The following is a 17,705-nucleotide window of genomic DNA, read 5'->3' on the forward strand; positions in this document are numbered from 1 at the left end:
TCCAACGCGTCGCAAATCCGGTCCAAAGGACTGTCTCCAGGCCAGTCGTTGACCATCCGGCCTGGAAGAATCTGACGCGTCGTAAATCCAGTCCAAAAGGCTCTCTCCAGGCCGGTCACTGACCGTCGGGCCTGGAAGCTTGGGGGCCCATCTGACCGCGGGCGGATACCTCAGATGGCCCGGCCCAGGATGACCGTCCTAACACGATCGGCACCTTATCTGTCCTCGTATCTCTCCGGAGAGACAACGGTCGACGTGGGCCGGTAGAATGCCCTCGGGTGAGCGTTCAGCCAAGATGCCCGTTTGCCCAGACATTCGAATTCCGTGAGGGTTTTTTTATACCCGACGGTAGTGAAAATCTGCGGGCCCTAAGAAGAGGCTGAACAGTCTAGGCTTTTATCACATCTACCGCATTTCCCTCCCTGTCAGGCTGGCGAAACGAGAAGGCTTCGTCCCAGCCCAGGACAGACACCGATTCCCGTGTACCACCTCTGCCCCATCTGTGCCGGTACAGAGTTGGAGACACCAAATTGCATTTCTTTGAAGTTACGACAGCGGCGAACGAAAATCCGACCAGGACTTAGGCTGCTGTATGTGGAATGTGGACGACTTACCAGAACGTGAAACAAATCCACAGACAGAAGGGATGGGGTGTCATCTGACTCCAAGTCAGGAAGAAGAACTACAGCGGGGCGGAAAAAAGTCCACGTGAGTAAATCAACCAGAGAATTCACCGCTGAAACTACACGTACATTGACTTCAACTGTCCAGGTGGCTCAGGTCATTTCTGTCTGGAATTTTGGAGGCGTGTCCTCTCCATAAAAATCTGGAGAGGGCATGCCTACATGTCAAATTGAAAAATGTGATTTTCGAGGGGTAGAAGAGCAAAATTAGTTCAGCAACGTAGCCACGGTATAGAAAAAGGAAAGGCTATCCGGCTAAAAAGTTCAAGGAGACTGATGTGTGACTAGAAACGGGTTCGAGCCGATGAAGGCCTTTTCAAAGGCTAACCCACTCACTGTTCTCCATCCCCAGTGAAGACGGAGCTAGGGTGAAAGGATTTACGATGCACCACGAGCCATTTCAGTAAGATACCAGGAAGATTTTCCAGCGAGTCTGGAAACTCCTTCTCTCAAATTTTTAAATATAACAGTCTCATCTGTCTTGGGAAGTACAGGCGGATCAACCAACTTCTCCAAGTCCGTTACATGTTGCCGACTTGTACTTCCCAAGCGCTTAGTACAGTGCTCTGCACACAGTAAGTGCTCAATAAACATGACTGAATGAATTCTGGCTCCAATGAGGAGACGGGTATAATCTCACTGGATCCATTTTTGATGGTGATTTCTGTTTATAAGATGATTCCAATAGAATCTGCAACGCAGTACTTCTAATTATTCCATTTTCTAGAGTTAAGTGCCCACCAGTTTTTGTCCCAGCTCACAGGTACGCCCAAGTAAAGAAGCGGTAAAGAAGCCTTCCGCCATCACCGCTCCCTAGTCTGGCTGGCCATCCGGCCAACCTGCTCCCTGAGAACTGGAAGCCGGAAGATGTAATAATAATAATACTAATACTACTACTAATAATAATAAAGGCATTTATTAAGCGCTTACTATGTGCAGAGCACCGTTCTAAGTGCTGGGGAGGTTACATGGTGATGAAGTCGTCCCACAGGGGGCTCACGGTTTTCATCCCCATTTTCCAGATGAGGGAACTGAGGCACAGAGAAACATGTCAAGGCGCTCTAGGCATACAACTCCTGCTCAGACTGGGCTACAGATGATCTGAACGACTGTTCTAAATTGCACAGCAAACTGGAAGGCGGTGAGGGTGGCTTTTATTTCTGGAAATCAATCAATCAATCAATCAATCATATTTATTGAGCGCTTACTATGTGCAGAGCACTGTACTAAGTGCTTGGGAAGTACAAATTGGCAACATATAGAGACAGTCCCTACCCAACATTGGGCTCACAGTCTAAAAGAAAGAACACAGGCCCGGGAGCCAGAGGACCTGGATTCTAAAACATGCCTGCTGTGTGACCTTGGGCAAGTCACTTCACTTCTCGGAGCCTCAGTTCCCTCATCTGTAAAATGGGGATGATGACTGTGAGCCCCACGCGGGACAACCTGATCACCCTGATCCTCTAGACTGCAAGCCCACTGTTGGGTAGGGACCATCTCTATGTGTTGCTGACTTGTACTTCCCAAGCGCTTAGTACAGTGCTCTGCACACAGTAAGCACTCAATAAATACGATTGATTGATTGAGTGTATCCCCCCAGCGCTTAGAACACTGCTTTGCACATAGTAAGTGCTTAACAAATACCATTGTTATTATTATTATTATTATTATTATTAATCGCAGCTCCACCACGAACCAGCCGTGTGACCTCGGGCCAGTCATTTAACTTCTCTGTGCCTCAGTTCCAAAACGGGGATTCGATAACTGCTCTCCCTCCTACTCAGTCCGTGAACCCCATGTGGACCCCGAGTATCTACCGCGGCGGTTGGGACAACCACAGTTACTGAAATTATTATTATATGTTCCCATATAACACAAATTATGCATTTTACTTTTGAGACTGCGACTAAATCGCTGCTCTGAACGCGGCAGATGCCGACAGTCATTAAATGCTACTGATGACAATGATGATCATAATAATAATAATGGTGGCATTTATTAAGCGCTTACTATGCGCAAAGCACTGTTCTAAGCGCTGGGGAGGTTACAAGGTGATGAGGTTGTCCCACGGGGGGCTCAGTCTTCATCCCCGCTTTACATTCATTCATTCAGTCACATTCATTCATTCATTTCTTCAATTGTATTTCTTGATCGCTGTGTGCAGAGCACTGCACTAAGCGCTTGGGAAGACCACATTCTGTCCCCATGTTCAACCATCAGTAATGTGCGAAAAACTACAGCAAAATAAACAAGGCATTACCGGAGAGAAGGCGGACCAGATGTTTCTGGATCAGGCTGGGCGGCGAGGTAATCCTCTGGGCAACGGTAAACTGCACCAAGGCTTTAAGACCGCTGTGCTGGATTATAGGAAACACAGACGTGGGGGGGAAATAATTGAAAATGGAAAGGAAAGTGAATTTTCTCACATCGATCCGGCTGAAAACCTGGGGCTGCAACAGCCACGATCATAATCATCACGACGTTCAGCGCTTACCGTGTGGGTAAATATACGATTATCAGATCAGACACAGTCCCGGCCCCACATGGAGCTCACCGGCTATTTTATCCCCATTTTACAGATGAGGAAATGGAGGCCCAGAGAGGTTAAGCAATTTGTTCAAGGTCCCACAGGAGGCGAGTGGCAAGACTGTGATAGGAACAAAGATCTCCATCCTTTTCCAATTACTTTTTCATTACTTTACTTCACTACTTACTTTGCTTCATTACAAATACTTTTTCATTTCGGTTTCTGTTGTGGTTCTGAGGTTTCTAAGGCATGTTTTAAGCCCCTCTATATTTTGGGGGCCATCGTGGGTTTTTTTCAATTTTATTTCCCTGTGGGACTTAGGGCACTCTTCCCGGGGTCCACATCTTGGGGTGGACAGCTGAAGATCGGCTTGGCTCCCAGTAACATTCTCTCCCCATGAGACCTCGCTAATTATCCCAGTGTGCTTTTAGGTTACACATTTCATGAAGCCAAGCTACTTGAATAGTACGGCATTTCCCTTTTTGTAGTATGTATTGCAACTGGGGACCAATGTGTTTAAGACCCAGACTGGAGGGAGGGAGAAGAGGAGAGCCAAGAAGCCACTAGAAATCATTCCAAGTCCATGAAAATCAATTCAAACCGCATTCTTTCTTAATACCCGGGCCTTCACAGCACATTTTGGGTAGAACGCAATTAGGGCATTAAGGACACTATGAGTGGTGAAATTGTCACCAGGCCCACGGGTCTGGCTCCAAAGATATTGGCATAACTGATATTCCATTCTGCACTGCGTAAAGTTCTGCATTCTTGGTTAAGAACGTAACCCCCGTGCTGTAGGAGGACATGAGCTTATCTGAATCAATCAATCGATCGTACTAATTGAGCGCTTACTGTGTGCAGAGCACTGGACTAAGCGCTTGGGAAGTCCAAGTTGGCAACACATAGAGACGGTCCCTACCCAACAGTGGGCTCACAGTCTAGAAGGGGGAGACAAGAGAACAAAACGAAAAGTATTAACAAAATAAAATAAATAGAATAGATATGTACAAGCAAAATGAATAAATAAATAGAGTAATAAATCCGTACAAACGTATATACAGGTGCTGTGGGGAAGGGAAGGAGGTAAGGTGGGGGGGATGGAGAGGGGGAGGAATCCCCATTGGGATTTTCTTGGGAGAGCCCAAGAAAAGCTTTCCGGTTTCGTAGGGGTCTGAGCTCCCGCGAGTGGGGAAGAATGGGAACCGTCAGCCAGCTATGGGGTGCAGCGGGGGGACCATTCTCTTTTCCTTTAAAAGCGTGTGTTGCGATGAAAGAGAAAACGGGGGATGTAGAGCCTTCTCCGTACTGCCAAAGCAAAGCCCAAAACAGAACGAGTCTTACGCGGCAGTCGTCTGACCATGGAGGCCAATGTAGATGCGATTGAGTGCTCAGTCCAGTGCGCTGCACACAGTAAGCGCTCAATAAATACGACTGAATGAATGAACACGGTTATCCGGAGAAGCCAGTGGGCTAAACGAACAGTGTGAGGAGTGGGGATTCCAAAGGAGAGAAAAGTACAACCCGAGCCACGACCCCAGACTTCCTCTTTGGCTCATTCATACCTGCCTGTTCTGGAGGGCTCCAAACAGGGGTTTCCCTTCGTCTCCCAGGAGATTTTCTTGAAAAAGGAAAAAAGAAATATTAGTATCACAGAGAGTTCATTCACTCATTCATTCAGTCGTATTTATCGAGCGCTAACTGTGCGCAGAGCACTGCACTGAGCGCTTGGGGAGTCCAAGTCGGCAACATCTAGAGACGGTCCCTACCCGACAGTGGGCTCACAGTCTAGAAGGGGGAGACAGACAACAAAACCAAACATATTAACAAGACGGGCCCTCCTAAATGCGGTCGGTGCTGGGTTTCTGGGGATCCCACCCGGGGCAGGCAGCATCATCTGCAGCGGCAGCATAAATTCCGCGATTCCCTTCAGGGTGTCGGAACCGAACGCCAACCGGTTTCCCCTGAGAAGCGGGACTGAGGCCGCACTTGTGGCCAAATGGCCTCCGAGGAACTGGGGCGCGCTCTGCCTTCTCTAAGTCACCTCGGTGACTGCGTTAAACTCCTAACCGGCCCTCACCCGCCTACTGATCCGCTCTTCTCCGTCCCAAACTCACCTACTCAAGTTACCTCAATTTCGCGTCTCCTCCGTCGACCTCTCGCCTGAGTCCCTAAATTCTCCCTCCCGCCTCCCTTCCCCTCTGAATCGGTAACACCACGGCTCTCCCCGTCTTCCAAACCCTCTTGAAATTTCACCTCCTCCAAGAGGCCCACTCCGATGACCCTGCCCACTCATCGGGTTACATCCTCCTAACTGACGCTTTGACATTTCCATGACACGGGAGGACCTGTCTATTGACGCGCTGACGCATCCATTTTACGGGCCGCGGTACCTAAGCATAAACTCAGATACACATTCCCTTTTTCCCCTTCCTCACTCTCTCAAACTCCCATCTCTGTCACGTGTAATCAAGGCCCTCTCCTCAGCCCTCACATACCAATACGAACTGCCTAAAGAGCCAAAAGACGGAATTTATAAATTCTTGCGACTTGGAATCTTCTAGTGTAAAAAAAAATGAAAAGTTTAGTTGCGAAACTATAGATATAAAGACCGATTTTGTTGTTAATATGCATCAAGCACCGTACTAAGTGTTGGGGTAGATAGAAGATAACCGGGTTAGTCACGGTTAGTCTAAATAGGAGGGAAAATCCCATTTTACAGCGGAGGAAACTGAGGTATAGAGAAGTGAAGTGACTCGCTCAAGGCCACAGATCACGCAAAAGTGTCCGCACCAGAAACATCCATTCATTCATTCAATCAGATTTATTGAGCGCTTACTGTGTGCAGAGCACTGTACTGAGCACTTGGGAAGTACAAGTCGGCAACATACAGAGATGGTCCCTACCCAACAATGGACTCACAGTCTAAGAGAAGCAGCGTGGCTCAGCGGAAAGAGCCCGGGCTTTGGAGTGACAGGTCACGGGTTCAAATCCCAGCTCCGCCACTTGTGAGCTGTGTGACTTTGGGCAAGTCATTTCACTTCTCTGCGCCTCAGTTACCTCATCTGTCAAATGGCGATGAAGACTGTGAGCCCCCGTGGGACAACCGGATCACCTTGTAACCTCCCCAGTGCTTAGAACAGTGCTGTGCACATAGTAAGTGCTTAATAAATGCTATCATTATTATTATTATTATTATTATTATTGGTTCAAATCCCAGCTCTGCCACTTGCCAGCTATGTGACTTTGGGCAAGTCACTTCACTTCTCTGTGCCTCAGTTGCCTCATCTGGAAAATGGGGATGAAGAAGACTGTGAGCCTCCTGTGGGACAACCTGATCACCTTGTAACTTCCCGAGCACTTAGACTGGTGCTGTGCACATAGTAAGTGCTTAATAAATGCCATTATTATTATTATGGGTTCAAATTCCGGCTCTGCCACTTGTCAGCTGTGTGACTTTGGGCAAGTCGCTTCACTTCTCTGTGCCTCAGTTGCCTCATCTGGAAAATGGGGATGAAGACTGTGAGCCCCCCGTGGGACAACCTGATCACCTTGTAACCTCCCCAGCGTTTAGAACGCTGTTGAGCACATAGTAAGCCCTTAATAAATGCCATTATTATTATTACTAATGCATCTCAGATGTGGCCCTTGTCCATCTCATGACTACATCAAAACCGCTTTTTAAGCACAGACCAAGGGGAAATCTCTGCCACTTGTCAGCTGTGTGACTTTGGGCAAGTCACTTCACTTCTCTGTGCCTCAGTTACCTCATCTGGAAAATGGGGATGAAGACTGTGAGCCCCCTCCGTGGGACAACTTTATCACCTTGTAACCTCCCCAGCGCTTAGAACGGTACTGTGCACATAGTAAGCTCTTAATAAATGCCATTATTATTATTTTTATTATTACTAATGCATCTCAGGTGTGGCCCTTGCCCATCTCATGACTTCTCCCCCTTCTAGACCGTGAGCCCACTGTTGGGTAGGGACCGTCTCTGTACGTTGCCAACTTGTACTTCCCAAGCGCTTAGTACAGTGCTCTGCCCACAGTAGGCGCTCAATAAATACGACGGAATGAATGAATGAATACATCAAAACCGCTTTTTAAGCCCAGACCAAAGGGCAATCTCTAGGGAGAGGAAGGCACTCTGGATTTCAGCTTATTCCCGATCCGGTAAGTGTACCGAGGCACTGGATGGTGAATGCACAACTGCTCCACACGATCCCCGGGATGCGAGGATCCGTTTCGCTGGGAGGCGCCTTCAGGCCAACTCTGTAGACCGTCGTGGCGAAGAGGACCAGCATTTCCTTGTTGCTGCCGGAGTACTTGGCTCTAGAAGGCAAGAAGGAGAGCAGTGAACAAGGAGGCAGTAACGGCTGTTTCCCCTCTAGACTGCAAGCTTCTTGTGGGCAGGGAACGTTGTTACTCCCTGCACTGTACTCTCTCAAGCTCTTAGCTCGGTACTCTGCACGCACAGTAAGTGCTTAACAAATGCCATTAAAAAAACGTTCACCATTCACTCATTCAATCGTATTTATTGAGCGCTTACTGTGTGCAGAGCACTGGATTAAGCGCTAGCTTCATCAAATTTACCAACTCTATTATAGTGTAATAATAATGAGTGCTTACTATGTGCACAGCACTGTTCTAAGCGCCGGGGAGGTTACAAAGTGATCAGGTTGTCCCATGGGGCGCTCATGGTCTTCATCCCCATTTTCCAGATGAGGGAACTGAGGCCCAGAGAAGTGAAGTGGCTTGCCCAAAGCCACCCAGCTGACAACTGGAGGAGCTGGGATTTGAACCCACGACCTCTGACTCCAAAGCCCGGGCTCTTTCCACTGAGCTTCTCTATTGTAATAATAATAATAATGGCATTTATTAAGTGCTTACTATGTGCAAAGCACTGTTCTAAGCACCAGGGACGTTACAAGGTGATCAGGTTGTCCCACGGGGGGCTCACAGTCTTTATCCCCATTTTACAGATGAGGGAACTGAGGCCCAGAGAAGTGAAGTGACTTGCCCAAAGTCACCCAGCTGACAACTGGCAGAGCTGGGATTTGAACCCATGACCTCGGACACCAAAGCCCGGGCTCTTTCCACTGAGCTTCTCTATTGTAATAATAATAATAATGGCATTTATTAAGGGCTTACTATGTGCAAAGCACTGTTCTAAGCGCCGGGGAGGTTACAAAGTGATCAGTTTGTCCCACGGGGGGCTCACAGGCTTCATCCCCATTTTCCAGATAAGCGAACTGAGGCCCAGATAGGTGAAGTGACTTGCCCAAAGTCACACAGCAGACATGTGGCGGAGCCGGGATTTGAACCCATGACCTCGGACCCCAAAGCCCAGGCTCTTTCCACTGAGCCACGCTGCTTCTCTAGTACTTGGCAGTCAGGCAATCGCATTTGTTTAGCGTCACTGTGTGCAGAGCACTGTACTAAGCGCTCGGGAGAGCCCAATATAACAATCAACACTTTACCTGCCCATAAAGAGCTTATGGTCTAGAGGGGACAACGGACGTTGCTTGCGTTACTTGCAACTCTTCTCCATCCATCCATCGAACCCCAGAGAGAAGGGGAACTTAGGAGGAAACTAAATCCCAAATACCGCCGAGAGGGAAGCTTCGTGGGAGACTGTAAGACGCTCGCTTGGAAACCAGCCGTAGACAGGGAAGGATGACGGGGGACCGGGAAGTTGGAGCGGGAACAGCTCAGAGAGACAAGGCTGGAGCAGGGACTCTGACACAACGTCAGGCCCGGAGACGGATCTGAGAGGGGATGGATCCAAGAGGAACCCCACAAAGTTCAGGGGCCCGGAACGGCGGGACTCGGGAAGGAGGACGACTCCGATCTCTGAGGAGAAAGGGTCGGCGACGGATCTATGGTGGGGTGGTCACGATTCTGTGGGAAGGACTCGACAGAGTCCTCATCCCCACCGCCTTACCTCCTTCCCCTCCCCACAGCATCTGTAATATATGTATATATGTTTGTACGGATTTATTACTCTACTTATTTATTTTACTTGTACATATTTATTCTATTTATTTTATTTTGTCAATATGTTTTGTTTTGTTGTCTGTCTCCCCCGTCTAGACTGTGAGCTCGCTGTCGGGTAGGGATCGTCTCTCCATGTTGCCGACTTGGACTTCCCAAGCGCTTAGTACAGCGCTCTGCACACAGTAAGCGCTCAATAAATACGATTGAATGGAATACCACTGGGGGAAAAAAAGGGAAAGAAAGGGACCTGGAAAAAAATGGGGGAAAGCGCCTGGGAAATGGAGAAGGGGTGGAGAGAGAGGGCAATTTCCACTTCTCAAGCCAAGGTCCCGGGTCTTCACCTGGCCACCAAAATTAAGGCTAGGGGGAGGGATGATATTCATTCATTCATTCATTCATTCAATCAATTGTATTTATTGAGCGCTTACTGTGTGCAGAGCACTGTACTAAGCGCTTGGGAAGTACAACTGCCACTGTGCTGTAGCCACGTGGGAATCAGAAGCTCGCTAGTGAAAACTCTAGGGGTTTGCCCGCCCCGCAGACGCTCTACTAAAACTTGTCAAAATCTTGGTGGTTTTCAACAGTTCAGTGGTCCCGACAGAAATTTACAATCTTGATAGAAAACTGGCTCGTTTTCCTCCCTCCTAATAATCAGCAGCTTGAGATGGGAATACTCACGCGGGCCGGACTCCAAAACTCAGAATAGAATGGAAATCCGAAGTGGAATCGCTTGTTCCTCGCTGAGCCCCGAGCAGACCTTTAGGTTGTTCTCCTTGCAAATCGAAAGAGACACATACACACACAGAAATTACAAACAAATCTCAGTACATTGACGTGCTCTTTTGAAGCAGCGTGGCTCAACGGAAAGAGCACGGGATTTGGAGTCGGAGGTCATGGGTTCAAATCCCGCTCCGCCAACTGTCAGCTGTGTGACTTTGGGCGAGTCACTTCGCTTCTCTGGGCCTCAGCTCCCTCATCTGCAAAATGGGGATTAAGACTGTGAGTCCCCACTGGAACAACCTGATCACCTTGTAACCTCCCCAGCGCTTAGAACAGTGCTTTGCACATAGTAAGCGCTTAATAAATGCCATTATTATTATATAGTATGTGAGAAGTAGCGTGGCTCAATGGAAAGAGCCTGGGCTTTGGAGTCAGAGGTCATGGGTTCAAATCCCGGCTCCGCCAATTGTCAGCTGGGTGACTTTGGGCAAGTCACTTAACTTCTCTGGGCCTCAGTGACCTCATCTGTAAAATGGGGATTAAAACTGTGAGCCCCCCATGGGACAACCTGATTCATTCATTCATTCACTCAATCGTACTTATTGAGCGCTTACTGTGTGCAGGGCACTGTACTTAAGCGCTTGGGAAGTCCAAGTTGGCAACATCTAGAGACGGTCCCTACCCAACAGTGGGCTCACGGTCTAGAAGGGGGAGACAGACAACAAGCCAAAACATATTAACAAAATAAAATTAATAGAATAAATATGTACAAATAGAGTAATAAATATGTACAAATATATATGCATCACCATGTATGTAAGCACTTAATAAATGCCAGTATTATTATTTACTATGTACAGAGCACTCGACTAAGTGCTTGGGGGAATAAATTAGAAAAGAGTTAGCATACACGTTCCCTATCTACAATGAGCCCACAGTCTAGAGGGGTGGGAGAGGTAGATTTGGGGGTTGTCTGTATAGTTGTCTGTTGTACTTCCCAAGCGCTAACTTGTACTTCCCAAGCGTTTACTACAGTGCTCTGCACACAGTAAGCGCTCAATAAATACGACTGAATGAATGGAGAACGGTAGTCAAAGCCCTAAGAGCATATAAGTTTTCCAGGAGGGCGAGCACAGATGAAGAACAGAAGGGGACGTAGAACTGAGAGTTGTCGGGCTCCGACATATCAGGCAGAGGAGCCAGCAGACGAGACTGAGAAGCGACGGCCAGAGCGATGAGAGGACGGCCTCAGTGAACCCAAGGAATAGACTGGGTCTCTGGGAGGAGAGGGGGGTCCACGGCGTTGAAAGCAGCGGAGGGGCCAAGGAGGATTAGGATGGAGTAGAGGCTGTTGGGTTTGGCAAGGAGAAGGGCAAGTTTTCATTCCCACAAGACTCCAATAAGTATGCCGCTCTCCACGATCGGTAGTGACCTCCACACTGTCAAGCTGAACGGGTCCTGCTCTTTCCAAGTCCTCCGTGACTTCCCCGCTGCCTCTGACACTCTCCCTCCTTGCAGTGCGATCAGACCTCGCCTTTCCTGACACGGTATTCGCCTGGTTCTTCTTCTCGGTCACGTGTTCTGGCTCCTCTTCCATCTCTCATCCCCCGCTACGCGGACTGCTTCTAGCCACCACCACACTTCCAATTGAAAACCCCCCAAAGCAGGCACTTTGAGCTCCACATGTCCAGATCAAATAGCCCTGTCTCCGTCCTCAACCCAGCTCTTTCCGCCCCACTGCTGCCCGCCGACAGGCTTGGGATGCTGCCCCAGTTTCCAGGGGTGAAGTCCCAACTGGGGCGGCAAGCTCTCCGATTCCAGGAGAGGCTCGTCCGGGGTTCCAAAAATGGTCAAGGGGCCATCTCTCGACCTATTAATTAACGGTGGCATTTCTTAAGCGCTTACTAGGTGCAAGGCAGTTTTCAGCGCTGGGGAGGTCACAAGGTGATCAGGTGGGCCCACGGGGGGCTCCCAGTCTTCATCCCCATTTTTACAGATGAGGTGACTGAGGCCCAGAGAAGTGAAGTGACTTGCCCAAAGTCACCTCTGACCTCTGACTCTGACTCCCGAGCCCGGGCTCTTTCCACTGAGCCACGCTGCTTCTCTAGTTACCTGCTTAATTACCTCTAGTTCTGCTTAATTACCTCTGCCTCCTCACTCCTCTCCTCAGACCATGAACTACAACTTTGAAAGAAGTCTGTCACTCTGATCCAACTCTCTGCTGCCCTTCTTAATCCTGGCTCAGATCCTCCTCTTCCCTATCTGACTCCCTCAGTGGCCAGCGCTCTTCCCATCTCTCCTCACCCAAATGCACACGGAAGACCAGTTTAGGTGTTGTGCAGATCTGGGCTGACTGGTGGTTACTCAGTCTTCTCTCAATTTCTGAGGGGTGAACTCCCAGGCAGGGATGGGGACGGCATCCCCCAGTCCTAAGAGTTACGCCGCGACCCAACGAGGGCTGTGTGAAGGCCTTTCCCTCGGCTAACCTCACTTCTCGAGAACGTCCAGCGGCATGACAGCTTCTGGGAGAGGGAGCAAGGGCAGACGCTCTCCTCCGAATGGCCCAGGACACGGTACCGAGGTAACTAATAGTCTTTTACACCCCTGGCTAGTTAATAGCATCCTTGCTGACAAACTTTCTCATCTCTTCGTGTTCCGATTATATGTGCTTAGCCATTCCTCGGATGCTCTCGTGCCCCCCTCGTGCTCTCAGAGACGCATCTGTTTCTAAAATGAGCAACCCTTTCTCCGATCAGAGCCTCTCGGGAAACCCAGCCAACGTGCAGGCGCCGATGATTTAACCGACAACAGCCGGGCGCCGTTTGTTTTCCCGCTAAAACACCATCTGTGACTTTTGGCAATCAAGCTACGAGCAAGCGAGGGCCGAGGTGACTCGCAGAGCAAACCTTTGGCGCTTTTCTGTTGGTAGCCTGCTATTCTGGCCATGACGATTTCCAACCACCGAGCCGGGGTCAAAAGTTGCGCGACGGCTTCGGCGTCCTCGCTGAGAACAGAAACACAAAGCGGAGTTACCAACACTTGACCGGGCAGAGCCACGTCGCCCGGCTCCGTTTACGCGGCGGTCGGCTCACTCGGGGGCCGGAACTACCCGGCAGACGCGAGCCGGGCCGATATCCAAAGCCGCCCCGGGCACGGGGAGACGGAATCCGGCTAACAGTTGACGAGGGGCATCCCGCAGCCTCACGGATCAGAGGGGGAAGTATTCCCCCAAACCCACCTGTTCATCCTCTGGGTTTGCGGCGGCAGGATCGGGATCACGGTGTTGCACAGGGATTTGCAGAGAGGACAGAGGTATTCTCCGCTCTCCAAGTCGAAGAGCTCGACGTGAAGGCGCTGCCGCGAGTTCAGCTGCATGGCTTCGAAGTACCTGCCGGGCCCCAGAGGACAGCCATTAACTCACAACGGCACAAGGGAATCAAGCCGCTCGCCCTCGGCTCCGTTTCATTTGAGACTTCGGGGAAGAGGGCCCCCAGCTCCAAGTCCCCATGGGCGGAGAACCATGCGGGGTGGGGCCGAGGAGCCAGCTTGTAAGCGGAAAAATGAAGGCTGGGCCGCGGTGGAGGCCCAGAAAGCAAAACAAAGGCCCAGAGGCAGTGGGAAGTGGCTCCCCTTGTTGGCGCTTCTCTTCCCGGGTGAAACTTCCACTTCACAACCGACGCCAAATTCTGGATAAACCCGGGAACGAACCCAGCGGTCGCTTGAGACTTGGCCTTGACTTACGGAGTGGGGGACAGAGAAAGACCACAGAGAAGGGCAATGGCCATGCCTCAGAGTCAATGCGGGTAGGAGGCGAGGGGGGCGGCGAACCTGTCCCCACAGGTTCAGTAGTGTGGCCTAGTGGAAAGGGCCCGGGCTTTGGAGTCAGAGGTCATGGGTTGAAATCCCTGCTCCGCCAACTGTCACCTGGGTGACTTTGGGCAAGTCACTTCACTTCTCTGGGCCTCAGTTACCTCATCTGTAAAATGGGGATGACGACTGTGAACCCCATGTGGGACAACCTGATCGCCTTGCAACCTCCCCAGTGCTTAGAACAGTGCTTTGCACATAGTGAGAGCTTAATAAATGCCATCATTATTATTATTAGTGGAAAGGGCACGGGCTTTGAAGTCACAGGTCATGGGTTCAAATCCCGGCTCCGCCAACTGTCAGCTGGGTGACTTTGGGCAAGTCGCTTCACTTCTCTGGGCTTCAGTTCCCTCATCTGTAAAATGGGGGTTGACTGTGAGCCCTTCATGGGACAACCTGATCGCCTTGTAACCCCCCCAGTGCTTTAAACATAGTGAGAGCTTAATAAATGTCATCATTATTATTATTAGTGGAAAGGGCACGGGCTTTGGAGTCAGAGGTCACGGGTTCAAATCCCGGCTCCGCCAACTGTCAGCTGTGTGACTTTGGGCAAGTCACGTCACTTCTCTGGGCCTCAGTTCCCTCATCTGTAAAATGGGGGTTAAGACCGTGAGCCCCCCGTGGGACAACCTGATCGCCTTGTAACCTCCCCAGCGCTTAGAACAGTGCTTTGCACATAGTAAGCGCTTAACAAATATCATCATTATTATGGGGCCTGGAGTCAGGGGACCATGGTTTCTAGTCCCAGCTCTACCAATGGTCTGGGTAAGTCACTTCACCTTTCTGGGCTTGCTGTGACAGTGCTTTGCACATAGTAAGTGCTTAATAAATGCCATTATTATTATTAGTGGAGCTGCAGGGAGTTATGGCAGGGAAGAGAGCCCGGATTTTACTGTTGCTCACTGGAGGGAAAGGATCGCTCCCCACTCTCAGGCAGGGTGGTTATCCCCGATGCAGAGAAAGGCCAAGTCTTCCGTGGGCCTCTCTGGCACAACGAGAGTACTGGGGCTCTCCCTTTCCCATCCTCAGGAATGGCAGCAGCGTTTCTTGTACCTCTCTCGGCGTGTTTCACTGTACTAGGGACTGAATAATGGTGCCACAAAGTCCCTTTCTACTAGAATCTTAACTCTGGGGTCGGGGGGGACCTTAAAAAGTATTGACAACTGGACCGGGGGGGAAAAAACCCTTAAAAAATATTTACAACTGGACCGGTCACTATAGATAACACAAAACCACCCACTACATAGGGGCCAGGAAAACCGAAGCTGGGTTTCCCACTTGTCCTCCCATCCACACAAAGCCCGGGAGGGCCGGCTTCGGGGCCCGCGGAGACAGGAGGAGCAGGGGAGGACTGAGGGAGAGAACTGGGGAAGAGGCAGTGAGGAAGAGAAGGGAGGTCTGGGTCGCGGAGAAGTACAGGGGGAATGGCGGAGGAAAAGTGCCGTGGTACGCTTTGGGACGGATATTTTCCCCTCAGGTTGGGCGGCACGCAACGCAACGAGGACTTACTTCTGCCAGCACGCAGCGTGCATCACGTGGCCACAACTGCCGGTGTGGACGCCACAAGCCAAGTCCGGATTCATGAAAAGGGGATCCAGCGCTTCTAGTACAAACAAAAACGCCATGCGCGTGAAGGGTGAGAAACCAGGATATAAGAAGGACACCCAGCACGATATAAACACTGACTAATTGAAACAGGATTGTTTTTTAATTTTACAGATTACTTGCTTATGTCCTTGAGGGCAGGAAGTGTGTCTACTGACTCTACTGGAGTCTCCCATGTGCTTAGAATAGTGCTCTGAACACAAGTTGGCAACATATAGAGACGGTCTCTACCCAACAGTGGGCTCACAGTCTAGAAGGAGGAGACAGAGAACAAAACAAAACATATTAACAAAATAAAATCAATAGAGTAAACATGTACAAATAAAATAGAGTAATAAATCCGTACAAACATATATACATATACACAGGTGTTATGGGGAGGGGAAGGAGGTGAGGCGGGGGGGTGGGGAAGGGACGGAGAAGAGGGGGAGCTTGTACTTCCCAAGCGCTTAGTAAAGTGCTCTGCATACAGTAAGTGCTCAATAAATACGACTGAATGAATGAATGAATGAATGAATTAGTTCTAGACCGTGAGCCCGCCGTCGGGTAGGGACTATCTCTATATGTTGCCAACATATAGTCCAGTGCTCTGCACACAGTAAGTGCTCAATAAATACGACTGAATGAATGAACCAATGAATTAGTACTCACTAAATACCACTAATTATCTGATTAGTAGCAGAAAAGCTACTCCAGCTTGGTCAGGAATTAGACAGTACGAGGGCCACATCCGTGAATTTCATGTCCAGTTTTGAGAAGGGACCTCAGGAGACAGACATGGCGTGGCCCGCCGCAGAGATTATGGGCCTGGAGATCAGAGAAGAGACAGAGAAGCAGCGTGGCTCAGTGGAGAGAGCCCGGGCTTGGGAGTCAGAGGGCGTGGGTTCAAATCCCGGCTCCGCCAACTGTCAGCTGGGTGACTCTGGGCGAGTCACTTCACTTCTCTGGGCCTCAGTTCCCTCATCCGTCAAATGGGGATGAAGACTGTGAGCCCCCCGTGGGACAACCTGATCACTCTGTAACCTCCCCGGCACTTAGAACAGTGCTTTGCACATAGTAAGCGCTTATAAATGTCAACATTATTATTATTAGAATGGGAGAAGATACGATCCCCGCCCACAAGGGTATTAAAATCTAGTGTGTTAGCCTCCGCCTCCTGATACTAAATGTCACGCTCCTCCGTCCCGCGACGGCGAGTTCTCAAGCCAGAAAAGAGCCCCCCAGTAATCGATCGATGGGTTTACTGGAAGACGAAGTAGAGGACCTCACCCGCTGAGAGTCCCGGAGACTTCCCTCTGTGCTGAGTTAAGGCAGTGGAATTCTGGACGCAGGCCGATAACACCATGGCGGCATTTTCCAGCCTCACTTCCTGTTCTTCCTGACAGAGGATACAGGTCAGCAACTCTTTGTCACCAAGAGACGGACCCCGGTTGGGTCCCAGAGCAACTTTGGAGTTGGCAATGACAGACGACGAGCTACCAAAAAAGAAGGCAAAAAGCAGAAATCAGAACTGCCCTTTCCGAAAGACGGCACTGAAATGAACAGGCAGACGAGGGTAAGTCCTTCCCTCCGTCAATTCTTCCCTCCTTCCCCGCAGTCCATTCTGTCGATCAGTGATACGTATTGAGTACTTACCGGACTAAGCACTGTATGATGATGATGATGGCATTTATTAAGCGCTTACTATGTGCCAAGCACTGTTCTAAGCGCTGTGGAGGTTACAAGGTGATCAGGTTGTCCCACGGGGGGCTCACAGTCTTCATCCCCATTTCACAGATGAGGTAACTGGGACCCAGGGAAGCGAAGTGACTTGCCCAAAGTCACCCAGCTGACAGTTGGCGGGGCCGGAATTTGAACCCGTGACTGGGCTCTGTCCACCGAGCCACGATAGGGAACGTGTCTACCAGTTCTGTTATATTGTACTCTCCCAAGCACTTAGTACAGTGCTCTGTCCTCAGTAAGTGCTCTACAAGTACATTTCATCGATTGATTCTAAGTTACATGGCCAAGACGTGATGGGTAGGAGAGCTATTAAAAAGACAGGGACACTGAAAGCTAAAATGCCTCCGTAATTTCCTTTCGTTTGAAAATACGTCAGATTTCGAGACATCTTATTTTACTGAGAAGGGAGTGGGGGGAAAGCGAGGCACAGATAGGTTCGGTGTTGTCTTTCAGCTTCATTTAAATGGCAATTGAACGGATTCAGAAGCTGCATATCCGACTACAGATTTAGGTTTGTCGGTAAGTTTCAAAATGAACATCAATTACAAATGACTTCACGCATCTCGATCCGCCCCCACATGTGAACG

At 49.8% G+C, this 17,705-nt stretch overlaps 1 protein-coding gene across 1 annotated transcript in view; it reads right to left on the bottom strand.

Annotated features, from left to right (window-relative positions):
• UBR1 (ubiquitin protein ligase E3 component n-recognin 1) overlaps window positions 1–17,705 on the bottom strand; it is a 143,806-nt gene that overhangs the window by 21,478 nt on the left and 104,623 nt on the right. Inside the window, exons 30-38 of the mRNA XM_038740970.1 lie at window positions 16,666–16,871; window positions 15,301–15,394; window positions 13,163–13,312; window positions 12,831–12,928; window positions 9,883–9,976; window positions 7,391–7,539; window positions 4,773–4,828; window positions 2,944–3,040; window positions 615–682 (exon numbers count right to left, since the gene is read on the bottom strand). Coding sequence (XP_038596898.1) covers window positions 615–682; window positions 2,944–3,040; window positions 4,773–4,828; window positions 7,391–7,539; window positions 9,883–9,976; window positions 12,831–12,928; window positions 13,163–13,312; window positions 15,301–15,394; window positions 16,666–16,871 — 1,012 coding nt within the window. The remainder of the gene's footprint in view (window positions 1–614; window positions 683–2,943; window positions 3,041–4,772; window positions 4,829–7,390; window positions 7,540–9,882; window positions 9,977–12,830; window positions 12,929–13,162; window positions 13,313–15,300; window positions 15,395–16,665; window positions 16,872–17,705) is intronic.

Source organism: Tachyglossus aculeatus (genome assembly GCF_015852505.1).
Source record: "Tachyglossus aculeatus isolate mTacAcu1 chromosome 12 unlocalized genomic scaffold, mTacAcu1.pri SUPER_6_unloc_1, whole genome shotgun sequence".
NCBI classification, from domain to species: domain Eukaryota; kingdom Metazoa; phylum Chordata; class Mammalia; order Monotremata; family Tachyglossidae; genus Tachyglossus; species Tachyglossus aculeatus.